We start from the raw sequence: 19,263 nt of genomic DNA, 5'->3' as shown, positions 1-19,263 counted from the left end.
GAGTGTGAAGATCCCTTACCTTGCCAGCCTGGGTGGCAGGGCCTAGGAGAGGCAGGCTAGTTAGTTTCAGCCTTGGAAGGCCTGGCAGAGGGCAGCAGGAGCCATTTTAGTTTAGGGAAAGCTCCAGTTCAGAGAGGGGGAGTGGCCTAGGCCTGAGCCAGCCTTGAAACAGCCAGGATTGGTTTATTAAAGGGGGGCGGAGTTAGACTGTTGGAGAGAAAGAAAGAAGCTTCTTTAGTCAGTCAGTCTGCTGATGTTAGAGTTAGAGCAGGATTACAGAAGGTTTTAGGAGTTCATGTTTGGAATAGGCAGTTTGCCTGAAGTTTGCCAGCGAAGTAAGCTATGGCAAACTGGGTACAGCTATTTAGGGAAGAAATAGCTGGGTTTTATATTTGTAACAAAGAAAGAACCATTCTCTTGTAACCGTTACGCTTTTAAGAACAAGAACATTTTATCTGTAACAGCCAAGCTTATTAAACTGCATTCACTTCATTCTGTACTTCTATTCAATAAACTTTCCTTGTTATTTTTGAAACTTAAGCCTGAGTCAAGTGTACATTTGTGGATTTAGTCCCTTTTCCTTTTAAATCAACCTCCCCCTGTTTTCCTTCAAAGAAGCCTTTTAAAAGACATAGTGTTTGGTGGTCCTAGAAGTAATTGTAATACCTTTAAATAGCTAGAGGGTTCCTGTTCATTTAGTTTATGGTGGCAGCGAAGGTTTAAATAGAGAGACATCCCCTCAAACGTGATATAGGTGCCAGTGAAGCCTTTATAAAGTGGGTGTAAATCCTTTATATTGGAGGGACAGTTGGTGGGATTTGTTTGACCCCCTGCCCAGACAGCCATAAAGGAGTCTTTATAGTGAGCAGCACACTCGGTGAAGAGGACGAGGCCCCTGCTGAGTGGGCGGAGTGTCCTTACTTAGTGGATTTTCACTTATTGCAGGTGGTCCTGGATTGGATCACCTGCAATAAGTGCAGGAATACTGTATTATCCTTCCCAAATCAACCCAAATTGAAACTGAAATTGATAAAGAATCACTGCTAACCTCATTGGATCTATTTGGGTTGCCGTGCATTCACCAAGGTTGAAAATGGAAGTATCCCCCTTGTCTGAAAGCTATGCATAGTAACAGTTGGGGAACAATACTCTTACACTGTTTGTCATCAGAACATACAGTACACTTATATTGCTGCCTGTTGTCACTAGATACTAGTGTGTGCATGACACAAGGGTGAAATTCACAGGTTGATAAGTTCATCGCCTTTCATTTCTTTTGTATCTCCATTTTTATTGACAAGACCTTGCAAGAATTTGTGAAGAACTATGTGAAGTTTGAAAAAAATACTGCAAAATTCTCCACTACCTGCACTGGAAAATTCCGTAAGTGTCTAAGATCTTGTTGGTGATATCTGCAAGGCCTAAAGTTTTGCACTACTGAACAAAACAGATATTCATGCAGGACAGATATTCATTTGTGGACTGAAACAGAGTTTCATATGTGGTTACAACCCTGAACAACATTATTCAATAGTATTAATTGTGCATAACTGCCTCAATGTGTAACGTTGCACTTGCCCGAATTAATAGTACAACTGCTGTGCAACTCCATGAGTGTGATATCATACTCCCTCTCTTCCAACTAAGATCTTTGGCAATTATGTTACTACATTTGCCTGCCATGTCTCATTTAAAGATAAAAAGGCAGTAAAAATGACATTACAACCCCACCCCAAGCAAAGAACAAGATACATTTAGGATGACTACTATAGCAAAAAAGAATTTCTCTTAGCAAACTCAAGAATACAATGTTGTGCAAGAATCTTTTCCACACAAAGGCATTGGTGTTGTTTACATTATAGAATCATAGGGCTGGTAGGAACCACAATGGTTATCTAGTCCAATCCACTCTCTTAGCTAAACCGCTCCTGAAGGATGACTATCCAATCTCTCTTTAAAGACCCCCGCTAATAACAATAATTATAAATGTATAGTGTTGCAACTCGGAGTAGGCATCACCTTGCTCCCAAACACCACCACACAAGAGCTGCAGATTTTTTAGTTTATTAAGGAAAAATCCAAGTCAAAACAAAGAATAAGCAACGCAAAGTTCCAAAGACAAAGGTTAAATGCAAAACACAGTTCCAAAGGTCCTCAGGTAAGAACAAAAAACATAATCCTTTAAGCAATGGTCAAATCAGAGTCCATGGTAAAAACAGTGAAACACAAGCCCCAAGAATCACAATGCAGGAAACCCAAAGCGTACTGCTGTAGAGCCAAGATAATTCCATGGAAGCTTTCGTACCAAAGGCCACGTTGAACTGGCGCCTTCCCCGTGTACACGAGAAGTCTAAATACTTTTTGCCAATAAGAAAACATTATGCTCTTGCCAACATGAAAGCATTACGGTGTCCTAGCTTTTTTATTGCTGGCTAACCTCGAACTCCTCCTGACCCGCCAATCTGAACGTTCCTGCCTGCTCATTAAATCACTATCACAGCTCTCTTCTCTATCAGCGTGAGATGGCTGAGAAACCGAAGGTCTCTGCACCTGGTCGTTATCTAACCTGTTGGCATTCTTTTCCCATGAGAACAAACTTGTCGACTCCTCCGGTGCACTGTCTGCAGGAGGCACAGAGACAGGCCCAGAAATCTGAATCCCATCATCCTCTTCATCAGGGAACAATTCAGGCTCACAAGAGGGTGCGGTTTCAGACTCATCAAGCTGAGCCACAGCATATAGCTTATTTTACCAATCATACTTGGATCTCAGCCCTATTTATTTATTTATTTATTTATTTATTTCTTGCACTTATTGACCGCCACTCTCAGCCCTAGGGTGACTCGTGGCGGTGAACAACAACAAAGAAAGACAGTGTACAGTAAATCACGACAATACAAACCAAACTACTACAACATAACATATACTTATGCTAAAAATCCGCTTCGTCAAATCCTGGGGTCATAGTCGATTTCCTAGTCCTAGTCCATTCCAGTGTCGTTCCAAGATACACTCAGTTGAAGGCCTGCTCGAAGTGCCATGTTTTTAGGCCCCTACGAAAGGCCATCAAGGAGGGCGCCTGTCTAACTTCAGCAGGGAGGGTGTTCCACAGCCGGGGAGCCACCACCGAGAAGGCCCGCTCCCTCGTCCCCGCCAGACGTGCCTGTGAGGCAGGCGGGACCGAGAGAAGGGCCTCCCCGGATGATCTCAAGGCCCTCGTGGGCTCATAGGCCGAGATGCGGTCTGCAAGGTATTTTGGGCCGGAACCGTTTAGGGCTTTGTAGGATAACACCAGCACCTTAAATTGGGCCCGGTAGCAGATCGGCAGCCAGTGGAGCTGGGACAGCAGGGGCGTTGTATGCTCTCTGCGTCCTGCTCCTGTTAACAACATGGCTGCCGCGCGTTGGACTAGCTGAAGCTTCCGGGCCGTCTTCAAGGGCAGCCCCACGTAGAGAGCGTTGCAGTAGTCGAGGCGGGATGTGACCAAAGCGTGTACCACCGTGGCCAAGTCAGACTTCCCAAGATACGGGCGCAGCTGGCGCACGAGCCTAAGCTGTGCAAATGCTCCCCTGGTCACCGCTGAAACCTGAGGCTCCAGGCTCAGCGATGAGTCCAGGGTCACACCCAAGCTGCGAACCTGCGCCTTCAAGGGGAGTGCGACCCCGTCCAGCACAGGCTGTAACCCTATACCCTGTTCGGCCTTGCAACTGACCAGGAGTGCCCTAGCCCAACCCCAAACATTCATGGGAGGATTAAACCTCCAGGACATAGGGGGTGCCCATCCAAAGAAGAAAATGGCCTCACCCAATGGCCTCACCTCTGTCCTTTTCCCCTAACTCCTTTACTGTTGCAAAACTTTGTATCATCGAACTGCCAGCTCCAAAATGTTACCATTCTATTTCTACAACTAAATCCCTGATGTAGAGTACACCAGCACAAGATGCATTAGGCCCTAGTTTGTCAAACATCATAACTCATACTATGTTGTGCTTATGTGACTTTGGACTATTTGGCTGTCTTGAGAAATAGCCCAGATTCGTCTAGTGGACCCCCAGGGCTGAGGACTCATCAAGGACCTTGCTACCCCACTTGATTGACTTTCTGATTTGCCAAGCCTCACTCTTTATGTAGAGATTATTCCAAGCTTCCAAAACCCATTAGTACGAAATTCCCATTCTTTCCAGTCTGGACGATGGGACACACACCCTCAGAAGCGGGCCCTGAACCCCACCAATCCCAGCTGTTTTCTCTTCCTCTCCACCCTGGTCTGTGATGTTGGAGGAAGTCTTAGCCAATGAGAAGGCTCCTAACCAAGCAGGAGAGGGAGTGGGAGGTTTGTCTAGCTGCCAATCTTTGTAAAATGACCTGCATTTCTCAGTATGTTTGCTTGTGCTTGTACTTTTTGAAGAAATTTTCTTTTACTTGCATCCTTTTTTGCCAAATCATATCAAACCTCTGTGGCTTGTCTTCAAGTGAGTTGGTTTTTTTGTCCTGTCCCATTTGGTTTAGCATATGCTCGCCAGGCACTGACTCTATCTGTGATCCTAGCTGAAATTCATAACATTGAGAGAGATACAATAACCCTTTTTAGGAGCTGTCTCCATGTTCCCTCCAGCTAAATAGTATAGATTTTCCTGAATTGAATGGTTTTAGGATGCACATCCAAAAGGAGGTCAAGGGTGAGATTCAAAAATAGTAGCTGATGGAGCTGCAAAGGTGAGTGGATGGGCAGGTAAGTTCAACCTCGGTCTCTCTATAGAGAATGAATCCCTTATTTTCTACTTGTACTGTTGACTGCTATACAGTGCCAGATTTACCACTGTCCTCAGTTGTGCTTAAGCAGAGGGCCCTGTTGGCCAGGGGCCCCATCTTCTTGCCAAAATTATTTTTACAATGGATAAATCCAAAGTCTCTTGGTTAAAGCAGTAAGTTGCTCTGACACTGAGGCACACTCAAACAGCCTGTTTGTTTAATACTGTTTGGGCAACATGAAGGTGTTCCTATGGCCCTGAGCCTCTCTCTCTCGCCTGCTAGCGATCCTGACACTCCTTCGCACTTTAAATTCCAACCAATCAGCTCGATCTAAACAACCGGCTTCATCAAGGTAAATTTCCTCATTAATGCTTTTCCCCTCATTAACTGGCTGAGAACTATCTGGCTGAGAACCGTCCTCCCTTCCTGAATCCTGCACTTGGCTCTCAGTAGTTTCACTTTCCCCAGCATCATCCCTTGCTGTGGGAAACAACTGAACTTCTGCCCCCTGTTCCTGGTCTTCTTCGTCTAACACAGGGACATCATTGCTTTGCATCTGACTGTGATTCTGAATCCCATCATCCTCATCAGAATCATTGACACTATCACTCTGTGATTCCAGCTGAGTCACAACACCCACCTCAACATCTTTAAACTTTCTTGCCCAACAACGCACAGTACTCACATCAACAAAATCACCATAAAAAGCTTGCATTCTCTGATGAATCTCCTTTGGGGTGACACTATCTGCTGTCAAGAATTCAATGACTGCACGTTCCTTAACTCACATTGACCATTGAGCAGGGTTCCATATTTTGCACTTTAACAATGCAACCAGGCATGTAGCTGGGGGGGGGGTGGCTTGAGGGGCTTCAGCTCCCCCCCAAAAAAATTCTTAGGGTGGTCCGCAAGAAGGCCTTACTGGTACATTATTTAAACTGTTGTGTTTATTCATATCATGATCTGATCACCATGCTCAATATATCCCATATGCATGGTGGTATTGGGGTTACGATGCAAAAGGTTTGCTAGAGTAGATCCTCAGCCCCCACCCCTGAATCAAACTCAGCCCCCCTCCCCCATCAAAATCCTGGCTACGGGCCTGTACACAACAGTTCAATGCTAAGGTTTCCCACCAGAATTGAACTGTAGAGGAGAGTCTACTGAACAAGCCAGTAATTGCCGCATACCAGTACTGCCATCTGTTGAGGAGTTACGAAGGTGGAGGCATTACTTTTCATTCAACCCTCGTAATGTGGCAGATTATATTTTGGGAGTTTATCAGATCTTATAAATATTAAATACAATATATATGTATAGGCAGCATAACTCAAAAACATAGGCCTGTTTACGCCCCATTTGTTGACATGCAGTTTCTTTACCTCTTATTCAGGTTTCCACCCCATTGATCTTATTATAAGAACTTCCAATCATTTCTCTGTACTTTTCTCTCATGAGGATAATTCTGAAATACTGCACATTCTCACAACAGCCTCATAAATCTCCTAAACATCAATGAGCATTCTTAGCTAATGAGAGCTTTCCCAATACGGCTCTGCTAAAGGAATTAATATCAGCATGTTTCAAAGCAGAAATATTGGGGTTTTATTGGGAAACAAGTAATCAAGGATAAAAAGAAAAGTGCTGATGTAAAGAATAAGGGAAGTTAATAGAGCTAGGCCAACCAAGACCAGTCTTCCTTTCATCTCTTCAGGAATATTTTTTCTCCCATGTTGCCTCTACTAAAACATCAAGAGAACCCACAAGTTTCAGACATTATCTATTACAGGGGTCCTCAAACTTTTTAAACCGAGGGCCAGGTCACAGTCCCTCCAACTGTTGGATGGCTGGATTATAATTTGGAAAAAAATGAATGAATTCCTATGCACACTGCACATATTTTATTTGTACAGCAAAAAAAGTGCTTTCAAGTCATTTCAGACTTAGGTTGACCCTGAGCAAGGGCCAGGTAATGACCTTGGAGGGCCGCATCTGGCCCCCGGGCCTTAGTTTGAGGACCCCTGATCTATTACAATGTAAAAATGAGAAAACTGTTCTTGCTTTCCCCCAAAAAATTGTTTATTCAGGAAATGATTACATTTTAGAGCTGAAAGAGACATAATAGGTTACATAGAAAGATGTTTAGTGAGAACAGTTAATGTACGAATCTTTTATATCATAAGGATGGAGGTGAATTGTCATGGCTGATGTTGTATATGCTATGCTGTGCACCTCTGTCCTCCCTCCCTTCTTGTAGGGTAATAGAGAATAAAAGCCTCAACAAGCTCATCAAGGGAATGGAAATTTCAGTCTCCACTTGTTTCTCCAAATACACCTTGGAATAGATAAAGTGAACTAAATGAAACGACCATCTGCTCCTAGTTGATGCCGGTGTCTTCCATGTCAGGATGCACTCATGAGATTCTGGGTTACATCAATAGGGCCAAGGTGTTCAAATCAAGGGAGGAATTAGTGCCACTATCTTCTGCTTTGGTCAAACTGCACCAGGAATTATGTGTCTATTTCTGGACAACACAGATGAAGGAGGACATTGACAAGCTAGAACATATGCAGAAAATGTTGACCAAGGTGGACAAGAATGTGGAAATCAAGCCCCTTGTCAGAGGTTCGGCCTCTGACCTGGCTGTATTCATAATTTTACCCTTTTGATAGGTTGCCAACCACATGGGCCGCCCATGGAAATATTATTATCAAATGCCAATAAATGCAGTGATCTAGACATAGATCTTGTTGCAGCTAGAAGATTCCCACTGAATCAGTATTGTGGGCGTTTGTGTTTTTTCATGGGCCGTGGGATTTCGCAAGGTTGCTTCAGAGGCCCTTTTCTGTCTATGCCTCCAGGCTGAAAAAACATGGCTTGTGCAACATCACTCAGTGTATTTCCATAGCTAAAGGAGGATTTGAAACCTGAACTTTTAGTAGAACTCGTCCAACCCTCAATTCACTGCACTGTTAGTTCCCCTATATCCATCCATAGCAAGAATTCTTTCATTTGAGCAAATAGGTACAATAACACCCAAAGAATGAAACAAAATTAATTTAGCATTGAGCAATGTCTCAGATTTGTTAGAGGTTCTAGAGATAGAGAAGAGGTCTGGGAACATCAAATTAATTGAAGGGGGGATTTGCTTTAAATATACAGCAATGAATAAGAAGTCGCTGTAATTATTCTTGAATGTTTTATGATTAACTATTGCGAGGAATAGCACACACTTTATAAGGGTGGGGTGGCAAAGTTGCATTCTTTACAGGTTCTTCAATTAATTTCTTGACTCCTGGAGGAGGCTGGAAATGGAATACCCTCAGCAGACGGGTCAAGAAGATAAATAGCTCCATCCTGGCCATATTTTCCCCCAAGCACGAACGAGGCCCTGTATGGGGAGACAAAGGCAGGGGATGAGTATATATTCAATTGAGCAAATAAGGATGAAGCAGAAAAATAGACTATAAATGCATATGGATTGATCATAGAATGACAGAACCATGCAGTTGGAAGAGGCCCCAATGGGTAAGCCCATGTCACAAAATCAAAGGACACCTGACAAATGGCTATCCAATTTCTGTTTAAAAACCTCAAGAGATGGAGACTCTGCCACTGACTTGGTCTACAGACTGATAAACATTATAGAGAGTGCCAAAAATGAGAAAGCTCCACTAGGCATTTATTGCATTGGATATATATAATCACAAATTAAAGATATGGTTTTCGACATAGTTTTCAACATATAATAGAACAAATGTATTTAGATAACTAAAGTCATAATTAACTACTCAAGTACTGAAGCCTTTACTATTTATTTATTTATTTATTTATTTATTTATTTATTTATTGTGTCAGACAACCGAACAACCGAAAAGTTGTATTACATGGAGATGTTGTTTCTAGCACCCACTTTTTGCTTGATATTCAGGCAGTGCTCTGCACGGTCCTGAGTGATTCCCAGGTATTTGGGTGTGCTGCAATACTCCAGTGGGATTCCTTCCCAGGTGATTCTCAGAGCTCGGGATGCTTGTCTGTTCTTAAGGTGATAAGCACATGTCTGTGTTTTAGATGGATTAGGGATCAGCTGGTTTTCCCTGTAATAGGCAGCAAGAGCACCTAGAGCTTCGGAGAGCTTCTGTTCAACCATCTCAAAGCTCCCTGCTTGAGCGGTAATGGCGCGATCATCAGCATAGATGAAACTCTCTGTCCCTTCTGGCAGTGGCTGGTAATTTGTGTAAATGTTGAACATGGATGGAGCGAGCACGCTCCCCTGAGGCAGGCCGTTCTTCTGTTTCCGCCATCTGCTTCTCTGGCCCTGGAACTCAACAAAATAGCTCCTGTTTTGTAGCAGGTTTCCTATGAGGCGGGTGAGGTGGTAGTCCTTTGTGATATTATACATTTTTCTTAGGAGTAGGTGGTGGTTTACAGTGTCCTAAGCTGCTGACAGGTCTATGAAGACAGCTCCTGTGATCTGCTGCCTTTCAAAGCAATCTTCTATGTGCTGAGTCAGGTTCAGCACTTGTGATGTGCAGCTTTTGCCTTTCCTGAAGCCAGCTTGCTGTGGAATCAGGCATGGGTCTATTTTTTCCATAATTCTATGCAGAATAAGTCTCTCCAGGATTCTTGTGAGGATTTTACCAGCTGAGGTTAGAAGGGAGATACCTCGATAGTTTCTGCAGTCTGTTCTTTCCCCTTTCTTGAAGAGGGTGATGATGGTGGCATCCTTGAAATCTGCTGGGATTTTCTCGGTCACCCACACTTTTTCTATGAGCTGGTGGAGTTGTTGTGTCAGCTCAGGTCCTCCCTCTTTAAAGATTTCAGCAGGGATCCCATCCGGTCCGCTGGCTTTGTTATTCTTTTGTTGGCTGATGGCATTGCTGACTTCTTCCAAGCTAGGTAGTGCTGCAAGCTCATCCCTGGTTTGTTGTTGCGAGATTTGTGAGAGAACCTCTTCGTCCACATTGGAGCTGCGGTTCAATAGGCTTTGGTAGTGTTCTTTCCAACGTAGTGCAACTCCTTCTACCCCTCTCAGAAGACACCCTCCCAGAATCCCAGAACGGCTTCTGCCCCACCTCTTCGGCCACATTGGAGCTGCGGTTCAATAGTCTTTGGTAGTGTTCTTTCCAATGTAGTGCAACGCCTTCTACCCCTCTCAGGAGACACCCTACCAGAATCCGAGAATGGCTTCTGCCCCTCCAGAGGAACAGTGGACATGATCTTCACTGCATGACAGCTCCAAGAAAAATGCAGAGAACAAAATCAACCTCTGTATATGGCATTCATCAACCTTGCAAAGGCATTTGACACAGTGAATGCAACGCTCTCTGGACCATCCTCCAAAAAATCAGATGCCCTAACAAATTTGTGAACATCCTGCGGCTCCTCTATGATGACATGATGGCAACAGTTTTGGACAGCAATGACTCCCAAAGTGACCCATTTAAAGTGGAATCCGGTGTCAAACAGGGATGTGTTATTGCCCCAACTTTATTCTCCACTTTCATCATTATGATACTTCACCTTGTTGATGGGAAGCTTCCCACCAGAGTGGAAATCATCTATCAGACAGATGGCAAGCTATTCAACCTCAGCAGACTGAAAGCCAAAACCAAGGTTACAACAACATGTTATAGAACTCCAGTACACTGATGACAACGTCGTGTGTGCACATTAAGAAAAAGATCTACAAGCCACTCTAAACATTTTCGCAGAAGCATATGAGAAGCTTGGCCTGTCATTGAACATTGAAAAAAACCAAGGTGCTGTTCCAGAAGACACCAGCCAACCCCTCTCCAATGCCAGCGATACAGCTTAATGGTGTAACATTAGAAAATGTTGATCATTTCCACTACCTTGGTAGCCACCTCTCCATGAAAGTCAACATCGACACCAAAATACAACACCGCCTGAGCTCGGTGAGCGCAGCATTTTTTCGAATGAAGTAGAGAGTGTTTGAGGACAGGAACATCCGTAGGGATACCAAGGTGCTTGTTTATAGAGCCATTGTCCTCCCAACCCTGCTATATGCCTGTGAGATGTGGACTGTCTACAGACATCACATGCAACTCCTGGAACGATTCCATCAGCGCTGCCTCCGGAAAATCCTGCAACTCTCTTGGGAAGACAGGCAGACAGACGTCAGCGTGCTGGAAGAAGCAAAGACCACCAGCATTGAAGTGATGGTCCTCCGCCATCAACTCCGCTGGACCAGCCACGTTGTCCGGATGCCCGACCACCATCTCCCAAAGTAGTTGCTCTACTCCGAACTCAAGAATGGAAAACAGAATGTTGGTGGACAGGAAAAGAGATTTAAAGATGGGCTCAAACCCAACCTTAAAACTCCGGCATAGACACTGAGAACTGGGAAGCCCTGGCCCTTGACCGCTCCAGCTGGAAGTCAGCTGTGACCAGCAGTGCTGCAGAATTTGAAGAGGCACGAATGGAGGGCGAAAGGGAGAAGCGTGCCAAGAGGAAGGTGCATTAAGCCAACCCCGACCGAGACCGCCTTCCACCTGGAAACCAATGCCCTCACAGTGGAAGAAGATGCAGAGCAAGAATAGGGCTCCACAGCCACATACGGACCCACAAGAATACTGGAAGACTATCCTCCTCGGAAAACGAGGGATTGCCTAAGTAAGTAAGAAAGTCTCTCCAGGACTTTGTAAAGGTGGCACAACAGTCTATAGTTTTTTGGATCATTACGGTCTTTGCCTGGTTTCAAGATGGCGATGACTCTTGCTTTCCTCCAGATGTTGGGGATCTGACAGGATGCAGTGCAGTTGTTCATCAGCTCCAGCAGCCAGCACCTTGCTTTCGGACCAAAGTTCTTGATTTGTTCTATCCGTAGATCATCCAGGCCAGCTGCTTTGCCATTTTTACATTTATTGAAAGCCATGTCCAATTCAGTAGATGTAAAGGGTTCATGAAGGTTGTTGTTCTCAATCTCTTGTTGTCTGGCTATTGGTTTCTTTCCTACTTTGGTGGCAAGGTTGGGTTTCCCATTCTTCAAGAGTTGGTGTGTTATCTGATCTGCCTTTATGTTGGCATGGGTTTTAGTTTGTGATGGGTCATTGCTCAACCGTCTTAGCAGCCTTCACGCCTTCTGGCTGTTCCTGCCCATGTCAACCTCTGTGATCAGCTTGATCCACTGTTCTTTCTTGGCTTCAGAGATGGAGGACACAATGCTCTGTGCTGCCTGAAGGGTTTGCTCACTAAATGGGTCTTTGTTGTGGAGCTTGTAATAGTTTTCCAACAAGGCAGCTGTTTCAGGAGTAATGCCCTGAAGGTAGTTGGTACCCTTTAGTATTAAGCAAGCAGTAAAGCAGGGTTGCCTTCTTTCCCTTGCATTATTTATATTAGTTATGGAATTATTGACCTCTGTAATCAGGGAGGATAAAGATATACCGAGAATGGGAGTGGACAACAAAATCAAAATTAGCTTATTTGCAGACGACACACTTTTGACAGTCAGAAATCCAGATAGGGCACTAGACCAGATAAACCTACATTTAAAATAGTTTGGAAAAATAACAGAAAGGACAAAGAAAATAATTGATCAATTTAAGATTAAGATCAAAAACAAAATTAAGTATTTGGGAGTCACAATACCCATTAATTACTCAAAGTAAAAAATAAATAAATTCTGATAGACTATTTAGGGAAATTCAAGAAAGACTATTGGAATACAAAACACTTAATCTTTCATGATTCGGCAGAATAGCTATTTTTTTTTAAATGAAAGTATTATCTAAATTTAACTTCTTTTGTAATATGTTACCCTCTAAACTGCCAGATGTTGATCTTTAAAATTGCAGAAATTAATCAATGAATTTTGTAATGGGACTAGGAGATCCAGGCTACCAGAGGCTTGTGGTATATTTCTCAGAAATTAGGGGGACTAGGAATACCAGAAGTAAAAACCTACCATCACACACACATAAGTGTTTAGGCTGCTCTCAGAATCTAAATTAATCTGGCGAGAACTGGAAGAAAAATGTTGGCATAGAGATTATGGGGAAATGTTTTTCAGGTCAAAAACAAGCAAAGAAATTAAGGGGTGTAAAAATAACCTGACTAAAGATGTTATGGATGCATGAGTTACATTAAAAAACAAGATATTTCCAGGAGTCTCTCCCCTAACCCCAACAGTTTTATTGGAAATTTTTCCAGAGGACCTGAGAATTAAACTTAAGTATTACAAATTAGTGGAGGTGGAAACCGCTCTTTCATGGAAGGAATGGATACAAAATTAATTGAACAAGTTTAATAAGTTAGAAGAACAAGGTGTCCTGAATTTTTTTGAGAGGAAAAAGCTATATATTGGAAAAAGAACTGGCTAAGTAAAAAAAATCCCAGATGTAGAGCATTGTATAAATACGAAGAATGGCTAAGTAAACTTAAAAAGCAACAAATAATGAGGAAAGAATTAATTGGGAAAATATATAATTGATTAATTGGTGAAGAAATAGGACTAAAGCTGTTAGAAAAGGTGCGGGAAGGAGACCTTGGGGCCTCTGACAGATTTTGATTGGGAAAGGGTTTTTAAGTGGAGAGTGGTTAAGAATATATCAATAAGATTGTGCAGAAGTCATTGTTATTATGTTTGTCTTTAACTGTTAGAGTATGTGTTTGTGTTTGTAACAGTAGCTAAAACTGGAGTCATCTGGTTTGAATCCACAGTGAGCGTTGCCAAGGAGATGAGGCTGGCTAGCTCATGAGAGGGAGAAGTGGGCGGAGCCAGGCAGGAAAAGTTATGTGCGGTTTAAAAAAGGCCAGAGTGAGAGGCTTGGTAAGGCGAGAGAGAGAGGCTTGTGTGCGAGCGGCTGGGGTTTTTCCAGTCTAGGGGGGCTGAAGAAAGAAACCTGGCCAGATTCTTTAGTCAAAGGAGACTAAAGGAAGCCTAGTTAAGATCTCTAGTTAAGGAAGGACAAGAGATCAGAGATTTGATCGAGGGAAGATCAAATTGAAAGGCTATTTATAGTAGTGAAACATTGTTCACTAGAAAGCTTCAGCTCAGTGAAAGTTAGCCACAAGCTGTGTTATCTGTAAGAGTGGACTGTATTATAAACCATGTGATATTCAAAGTTCCATAATTTATTTAATAGCCTGCAACCATAAGCTTTGTGTCCAAGAAACACACAGGGATGAACGACAGAAATGACCCAAAGTTCCAGGACTGATCCTAGTAGCGGAAAGACCACATGCGCAGTATGGAAGTGCCGTCTTTTCAAACCAGGCCTCCAAGTCAGCGGTGCCCACAACACTGAAGAAAACAATATCGAGGTTCTAACAGTAGAGCTTAATAACATCACCATCACCTCTGTGTACAAGCCCCCAAATGAAGAGTTCTGCTTCTCCTCTCCCGAGAATTTTGATAGGCACCAAAGGGCAGTAGTAATTGGTGACTTCAACAGTCATAGCTACGTATGGGGCTATGCCCAAGAGGACAAAAATGGAGAGGCTGTCCTCTCCTGGTCTGAACTGCACAAACTATCACTCATCTATGATAGCACCATCCTACAACAGCGGGAGATGGCACCGAGGATATAACCCAGACCTCTTATTTGTGAGTGACAGCATTGTACAGCAATGCACTAAATCAGTGGGGCCACCAATTCCAAACACACAGCACCGACCAATAATATGCCAACTGTTCCCAATAATAAGGCCCCAGGAAGTTTGATTTAAACGAAGATACAACTTCAGAAAGGCAGATTGGACTAAATTCTCAGACATGTTAGATGACATGATCACATCGGTTGCACCAATCCGAGGAAGACGAGCATTTTATTGAAATCGTGAAAACCTGCTCACGGGCCTCGATACCGAGAGGCTGCAGAACCAACTACCTTCAGGGCATTACTCCTGAAACAGCTGCCTTGTTGGAAAACTATTACAGGCTCCACAACGAAGACCCATTTCGTGAGCAGACTCTTCAGGCAGCGCAGAACATTATGTCCTCCATCTCTGAAGCCAAGAAAGAACAGCGGATCAAGCTGATCACAGAGGTCGACATGGGCAGGAGCAGCCAGAAGGCGTGGAGGTTGCTAAGACGGTTGAGCAATGACCCCTCACAAATTAATACCCATGCCAACATAAAGGCAGACCAGGTAGCACACCAACTCTTGAACGGGAAACCCAACCTTGCCACCAAAGTAAGAAAGAAACCAATAGCCAGACAACAAGAGATTGAGAACAACAAACTTCACGAACTCTTTACATCTACTGAATTGGACATGGCTCTCAATAAATGTGAGAATGGCAAAGCAGCTGGCTTGGATGATCTACGGATAGAACAAATCAAGAACTTTGGCCCAAAAGCAACGTGCTGGGTACTGGAGCTGATGAACTGCACTGCATCCTGTCAGATCCCCAAAATCTGGAGGAAAGCAAGAGTCATTGCCATCTTGAAGCCAGGCAAAGACCGTAATGATCCAAAAAGCTACAGACCAATCTCCCTGCTGTGCCACCTCTACAAAGTTCTGGAGAGACTTATTCTGCATAGAATTATGGAAAAAATAGACCCATGTCTGATTCCACAGCAAGCTGGCTTCAGGAAAGCCAAAAGCTGCACATCGCAAGTGCTGAACCTGACTCAGCACATAGAAGATGGCTTTGGAAGGCAGCAGATCACAGGAGCTGTCTTCATAGACCTGTCAGCGGCTTATGATACTGTGAACCACCGCCTCCTCCTGAGAAAAATGTATAATATCACAAAGGACTACCATCTCACCCGTCTCATAGGAAACCTGCTACAAAACAGGAGCTTTTTTGTTGAGTTCCAGGGCCAGAGAAGCAGATGGCGGAAACAGAAGAACGGCCTGCCTCAGGGGAGCATGCTTGCTCCATCCATGTTCAACATCTACACAAATGACCAGCCACTGCCAGAAGGGACAGAGAGTTTCATCTATGCTGATGATCGCGCCATTACCGCTCAAGCAGGGAGCTTTGAGATGGTTGAACAGAAGCTCTCCGAAGCTCTAGGTGCTCTAACTGCCTATTACAGGGAAAACCAACTGATCCCTAATCCATCTAAAACACAGACATGTGCCTTTCACCTTAAGAACAGAGAAGCATCCCGAGCTCTGAAGATCACCTGGGAAGGAATCCCACTGGAGCATTGCAGCGCACCCAAATACCTGGGAGTCACTCTGGACCGTTCTCTGACCTACAAGAAGCACTGCCTGAACATCAAACAAAAAGTGGGTGCTAGAAACAATATCATATGAAAGCTGACTGGCACAACCTGGAGATCACAACCAGATACAGTGAAGACATCTGCCCTTGCGCTATGCTACTCTGCTGCTGAGTACACATGCCCAGTGTGGAACACATCTCACCACACTAAAACAGTGGATGTGGCTCTTAATGAGACATGCCACATTATCACAGGGTGTCTGCGCCCTACACCACTGGAGAAATTACACTGCTTAGCCGGTATTGCACCACCTGACATCCGCCGGGAAGTTGCAGCCAATAGTGAAAGGACCAAGGCAGAGACATCTCCAGCTCATCCCTTGTTTGGGTATCAGCCAGCACGTCAACAACTTAAATCAAGAAATAGTTTTCTTAGATCTACAAAGACACTCGCTGGAACACCTCAGCAAGCGAGAGTTCAAAAGTGGCAGGCTCAAACCCAGCACCTCAATCCGTGGGTGACACCAGATGAGAGACTCCCCCCTGGGCACACAGAAGACTGGACGACTTGGAAGGCGCTGAACAGACTACGCTCTGGCACCACGAGATGCAGAGCCAATCTTAAGAAATAGGGTTACAAAGTGGAATCCACGACATGCGAGTGCGGAGAAGAGCAAACCACTGACCATCTGCTGCAATGCAACCTGAGCCCTGCCACACACACGATGGAGGACCTTCTTGCGGCAACACCAGAGGCACTCCAAGTGGCCAGATACTGGTCAAAGGACATTTTATCAGCTACCAAGTTTGCAAAATTTGGCGTTTGTTTTTATCTGTTTGTTTGTTTTGCTCTGTTAGAAATGTAATACAATGTTCTGGTTGCGGATGACACGATAAATAAATAAATAAGCTTTGTACACAATAAACAAGTTATCTTTTGTTGAAAACCGTCTCATCTCAACTAATCTGCGTCTGTAGAGCCAGATCTCATTGGTGGTACCTCAAATACCTCATGTTGGTGGCAGTTACCTTAATTTACAAATAATAATTGGCCTCCTCCATAATATACTCTTCTACACAATTGAGGCCTGAGGTAAATTCCCTCCATAACATCCACATCTGTACAATGTGGTGGCAGCGGTGAGATTAAAAAGTGCTTGAGGTAAAATACCTCCATTATTAGGGCCTGCCGTTGCCAACCTCAGCAACACACAAGCACCTCCTCGCAATTGGTGATAGCGGTGGGGATCTTCAAAGGAAGATCCCTATACCCTGTCCATCGTTGTGTTCACATCACACCAAAGATAAAAAGAAAATGTGTACAAAATTATATGGAAATGGTTTACCACACTAGTTAAACAACATCAGATGAATAGCAAGCAAAGCAACCTCTGCTGGAGGTGTGGCATGCACAAAGGGACATATTTTCATGTATGGTGGGAATGCCCCCAAGTGAAGAGTTTTTGGAATATATATTTATCGAAATAGGTTGGTTTGTTTGTTTTTGTCGTGACAGGAGCAAGTCGCGTCTGGTGTGAGAGAATTGGCCATCAGCAAGGACGTTGCCCAGGGGATGACTGGATGATTTTATGTTTTTATCATGCTTGTGGGAGGCTTCTCTCATGACCCCGCATGAGGAGCTGGAGCTGATAGAGGGAGCTCATCCACCTCTCCCTGGATTCAAACCTGCGAGCTGTTGGTCTTCAGTCGTGCCGGCACAGGGCTTTAACCCACTGCGTCACCGGGGGCTCCATATCGAAATAGGTAATATTATAGGACTAAATATTACACCAGATGCTAGGTTAAGATTACTAATGGATGCCACAAAGTTGAATTTGGAAATGGAAAAGAAAGAATTGGTTAATGGTTGATTTATAAATATATGGCAAAGGAAAGGATACTTGGTGGTGGGGCTATGTGTTTTGCTTACACTGTAGGTTGCTAATGTATGTAATTTTTTAAAAAAACTACAAAACTTAAAAAAATCAAAGGACTCCTGACAAATGGCTATCCAATTTTTGTTTAAAAACCTCAAGAGAAGAAGACTCTGCCACACTCCAAAAAGGTATATTCCACTGTTAAATAACTCTTACCTTCAGGAGGTTCCCTCTAGTGTTTAAGTGGAATCTTTTTTCCAGCAATTTGAATTCATTGCTCCATGTCCTAATATCTAGAGCAGCAGAAAACAACCTTGCATCTCAATATGACATCCTTTCTAATATTTAAACACGTCTGTCATGACCCTCTTATTGTATCTTCCCCAGGCTAAATATACACCTAAGTTGCCCCTCGCCAGGCTTTTTCAGACCATTTTATCTAAAATGCTGCATTGCCTCTAATGCGAATTCTTGAGAGTAATTCATCTGGTCCTGGCACTTGAAGTTATTTAGATTAACCAGACATTCCTCTACTGTCTCTTGACCCATTCAATAATATATTCCCCCTATTGCATCAGCGGATCAATTATGCCCAGGTTTAGTACTTTTAACCTTTTGGGAGAGGAGTGCAGTAAAGAAGGTGTTGAGTAGAATCATAGAATCAAAGAGTTGGAAGAGACCTCATGGGCCATCCAGTCTAACCCCCTGCCAAGAAGCAGGAATATTGCATTCGAATCACCCCTGACAGATGGCCATCCAGCCTCTGTTTAAAAGCTTCCAAAGAAGGAGCCTCCACCACACTCCGGGGCAGAGAGTTCCAGTGCTGAACAGCTCTCGCAGTCAGGAAGTTCTTCCTAATGTTCAGATGGAATCTCCTTTCTTGTAGTTTGAAACCATTGTTCTGCGTCCTAGTCTCCTAGTCTCCAGTAGTTCTCCCTTTTCTCTGTCCACTGTTAACAGTTCAACAGAACCCGTATGTGGTGGCACGATCATTTCTTTGTTCTTCCTTATTCTATACACATAACCAAAAAGCCCTTTCCATAGAGGAACATGGCCATTTCTGCCTAAAAACTCATCACTTCCACATTATTTACAAGATCATCACTGTTGGTTAGGATCAGATCTAAAATAGCTGATCCCCTTGTTGCCCTTTCCATCTTCTGGATTATGAAATTGTCTGCAAGGCAGGTGAAGAATTTTTGGACCTGATATTCTTGACAGAATTTGTCTTTCAACAAATATCCAAATTGTTAAAATCTCACATTATTATTACACCTCTCCTTTCTGTTCCAGTATGGCACCATCCAAGTCCTCAGTTTGGCTGAGACCTGTAGTAGACATCCACAATGACATCCAAGTAATTCCTTTCCCCCTAAATATTTACCCTGGTGGTCTTAACTTGGCTTCCAGCATTTATGTAATGGATATCTTAATCTCTTTAAACATCCATGACATAAAGTGTTACACCTCCGCCATTCCTGTGTGGTCTATTTC

The 19,263-nt window shown here is 43.6% G+C and overlaps 1 protein-coding gene across 1 annotated transcript in view; it reads right to left on the bottom strand.

Annotated features, from left to right (window-relative positions):
• Positions 1-6,731: 6,731 nt before the first annotated feature.
• Positions 6,732-19,263, bottom strand: part of LOC132769798 (cytochrome P450 2C3-like) — a 43,670-nt gene continuing 31,138 nt past the window's right edge. The window contains exon 9 of the mRNA XM_067466083.1: positions 6,732-8,144. Within this exon, the coding sequence (XP_067322184.1) occupies positions 7,960-8,144 (185 nt within the window). The 3' untranslated portion in view covers positions 6,732-7,959. The remainder of the gene's footprint in view (positions 8,145-19,263) is intronic.

This window comes from Anolis sagrei, chromosome 3, assembly GCF_037176765.1.
Source record: "Anolis sagrei isolate rAnoSag1 chromosome 3, rAnoSag1.mat, whole genome shotgun sequence".
Classification (NCBI taxonomy): Eukaryota; Metazoa; Chordata; class Lepidosauria; order Squamata; family Dactyloidae; genus Anolis; species Anolis sagrei.
The sequence above is the reverse complement of the archived record's forward strand: the minus strand, read 5'-3'. Positions and strand labels throughout refer to the sequence as shown.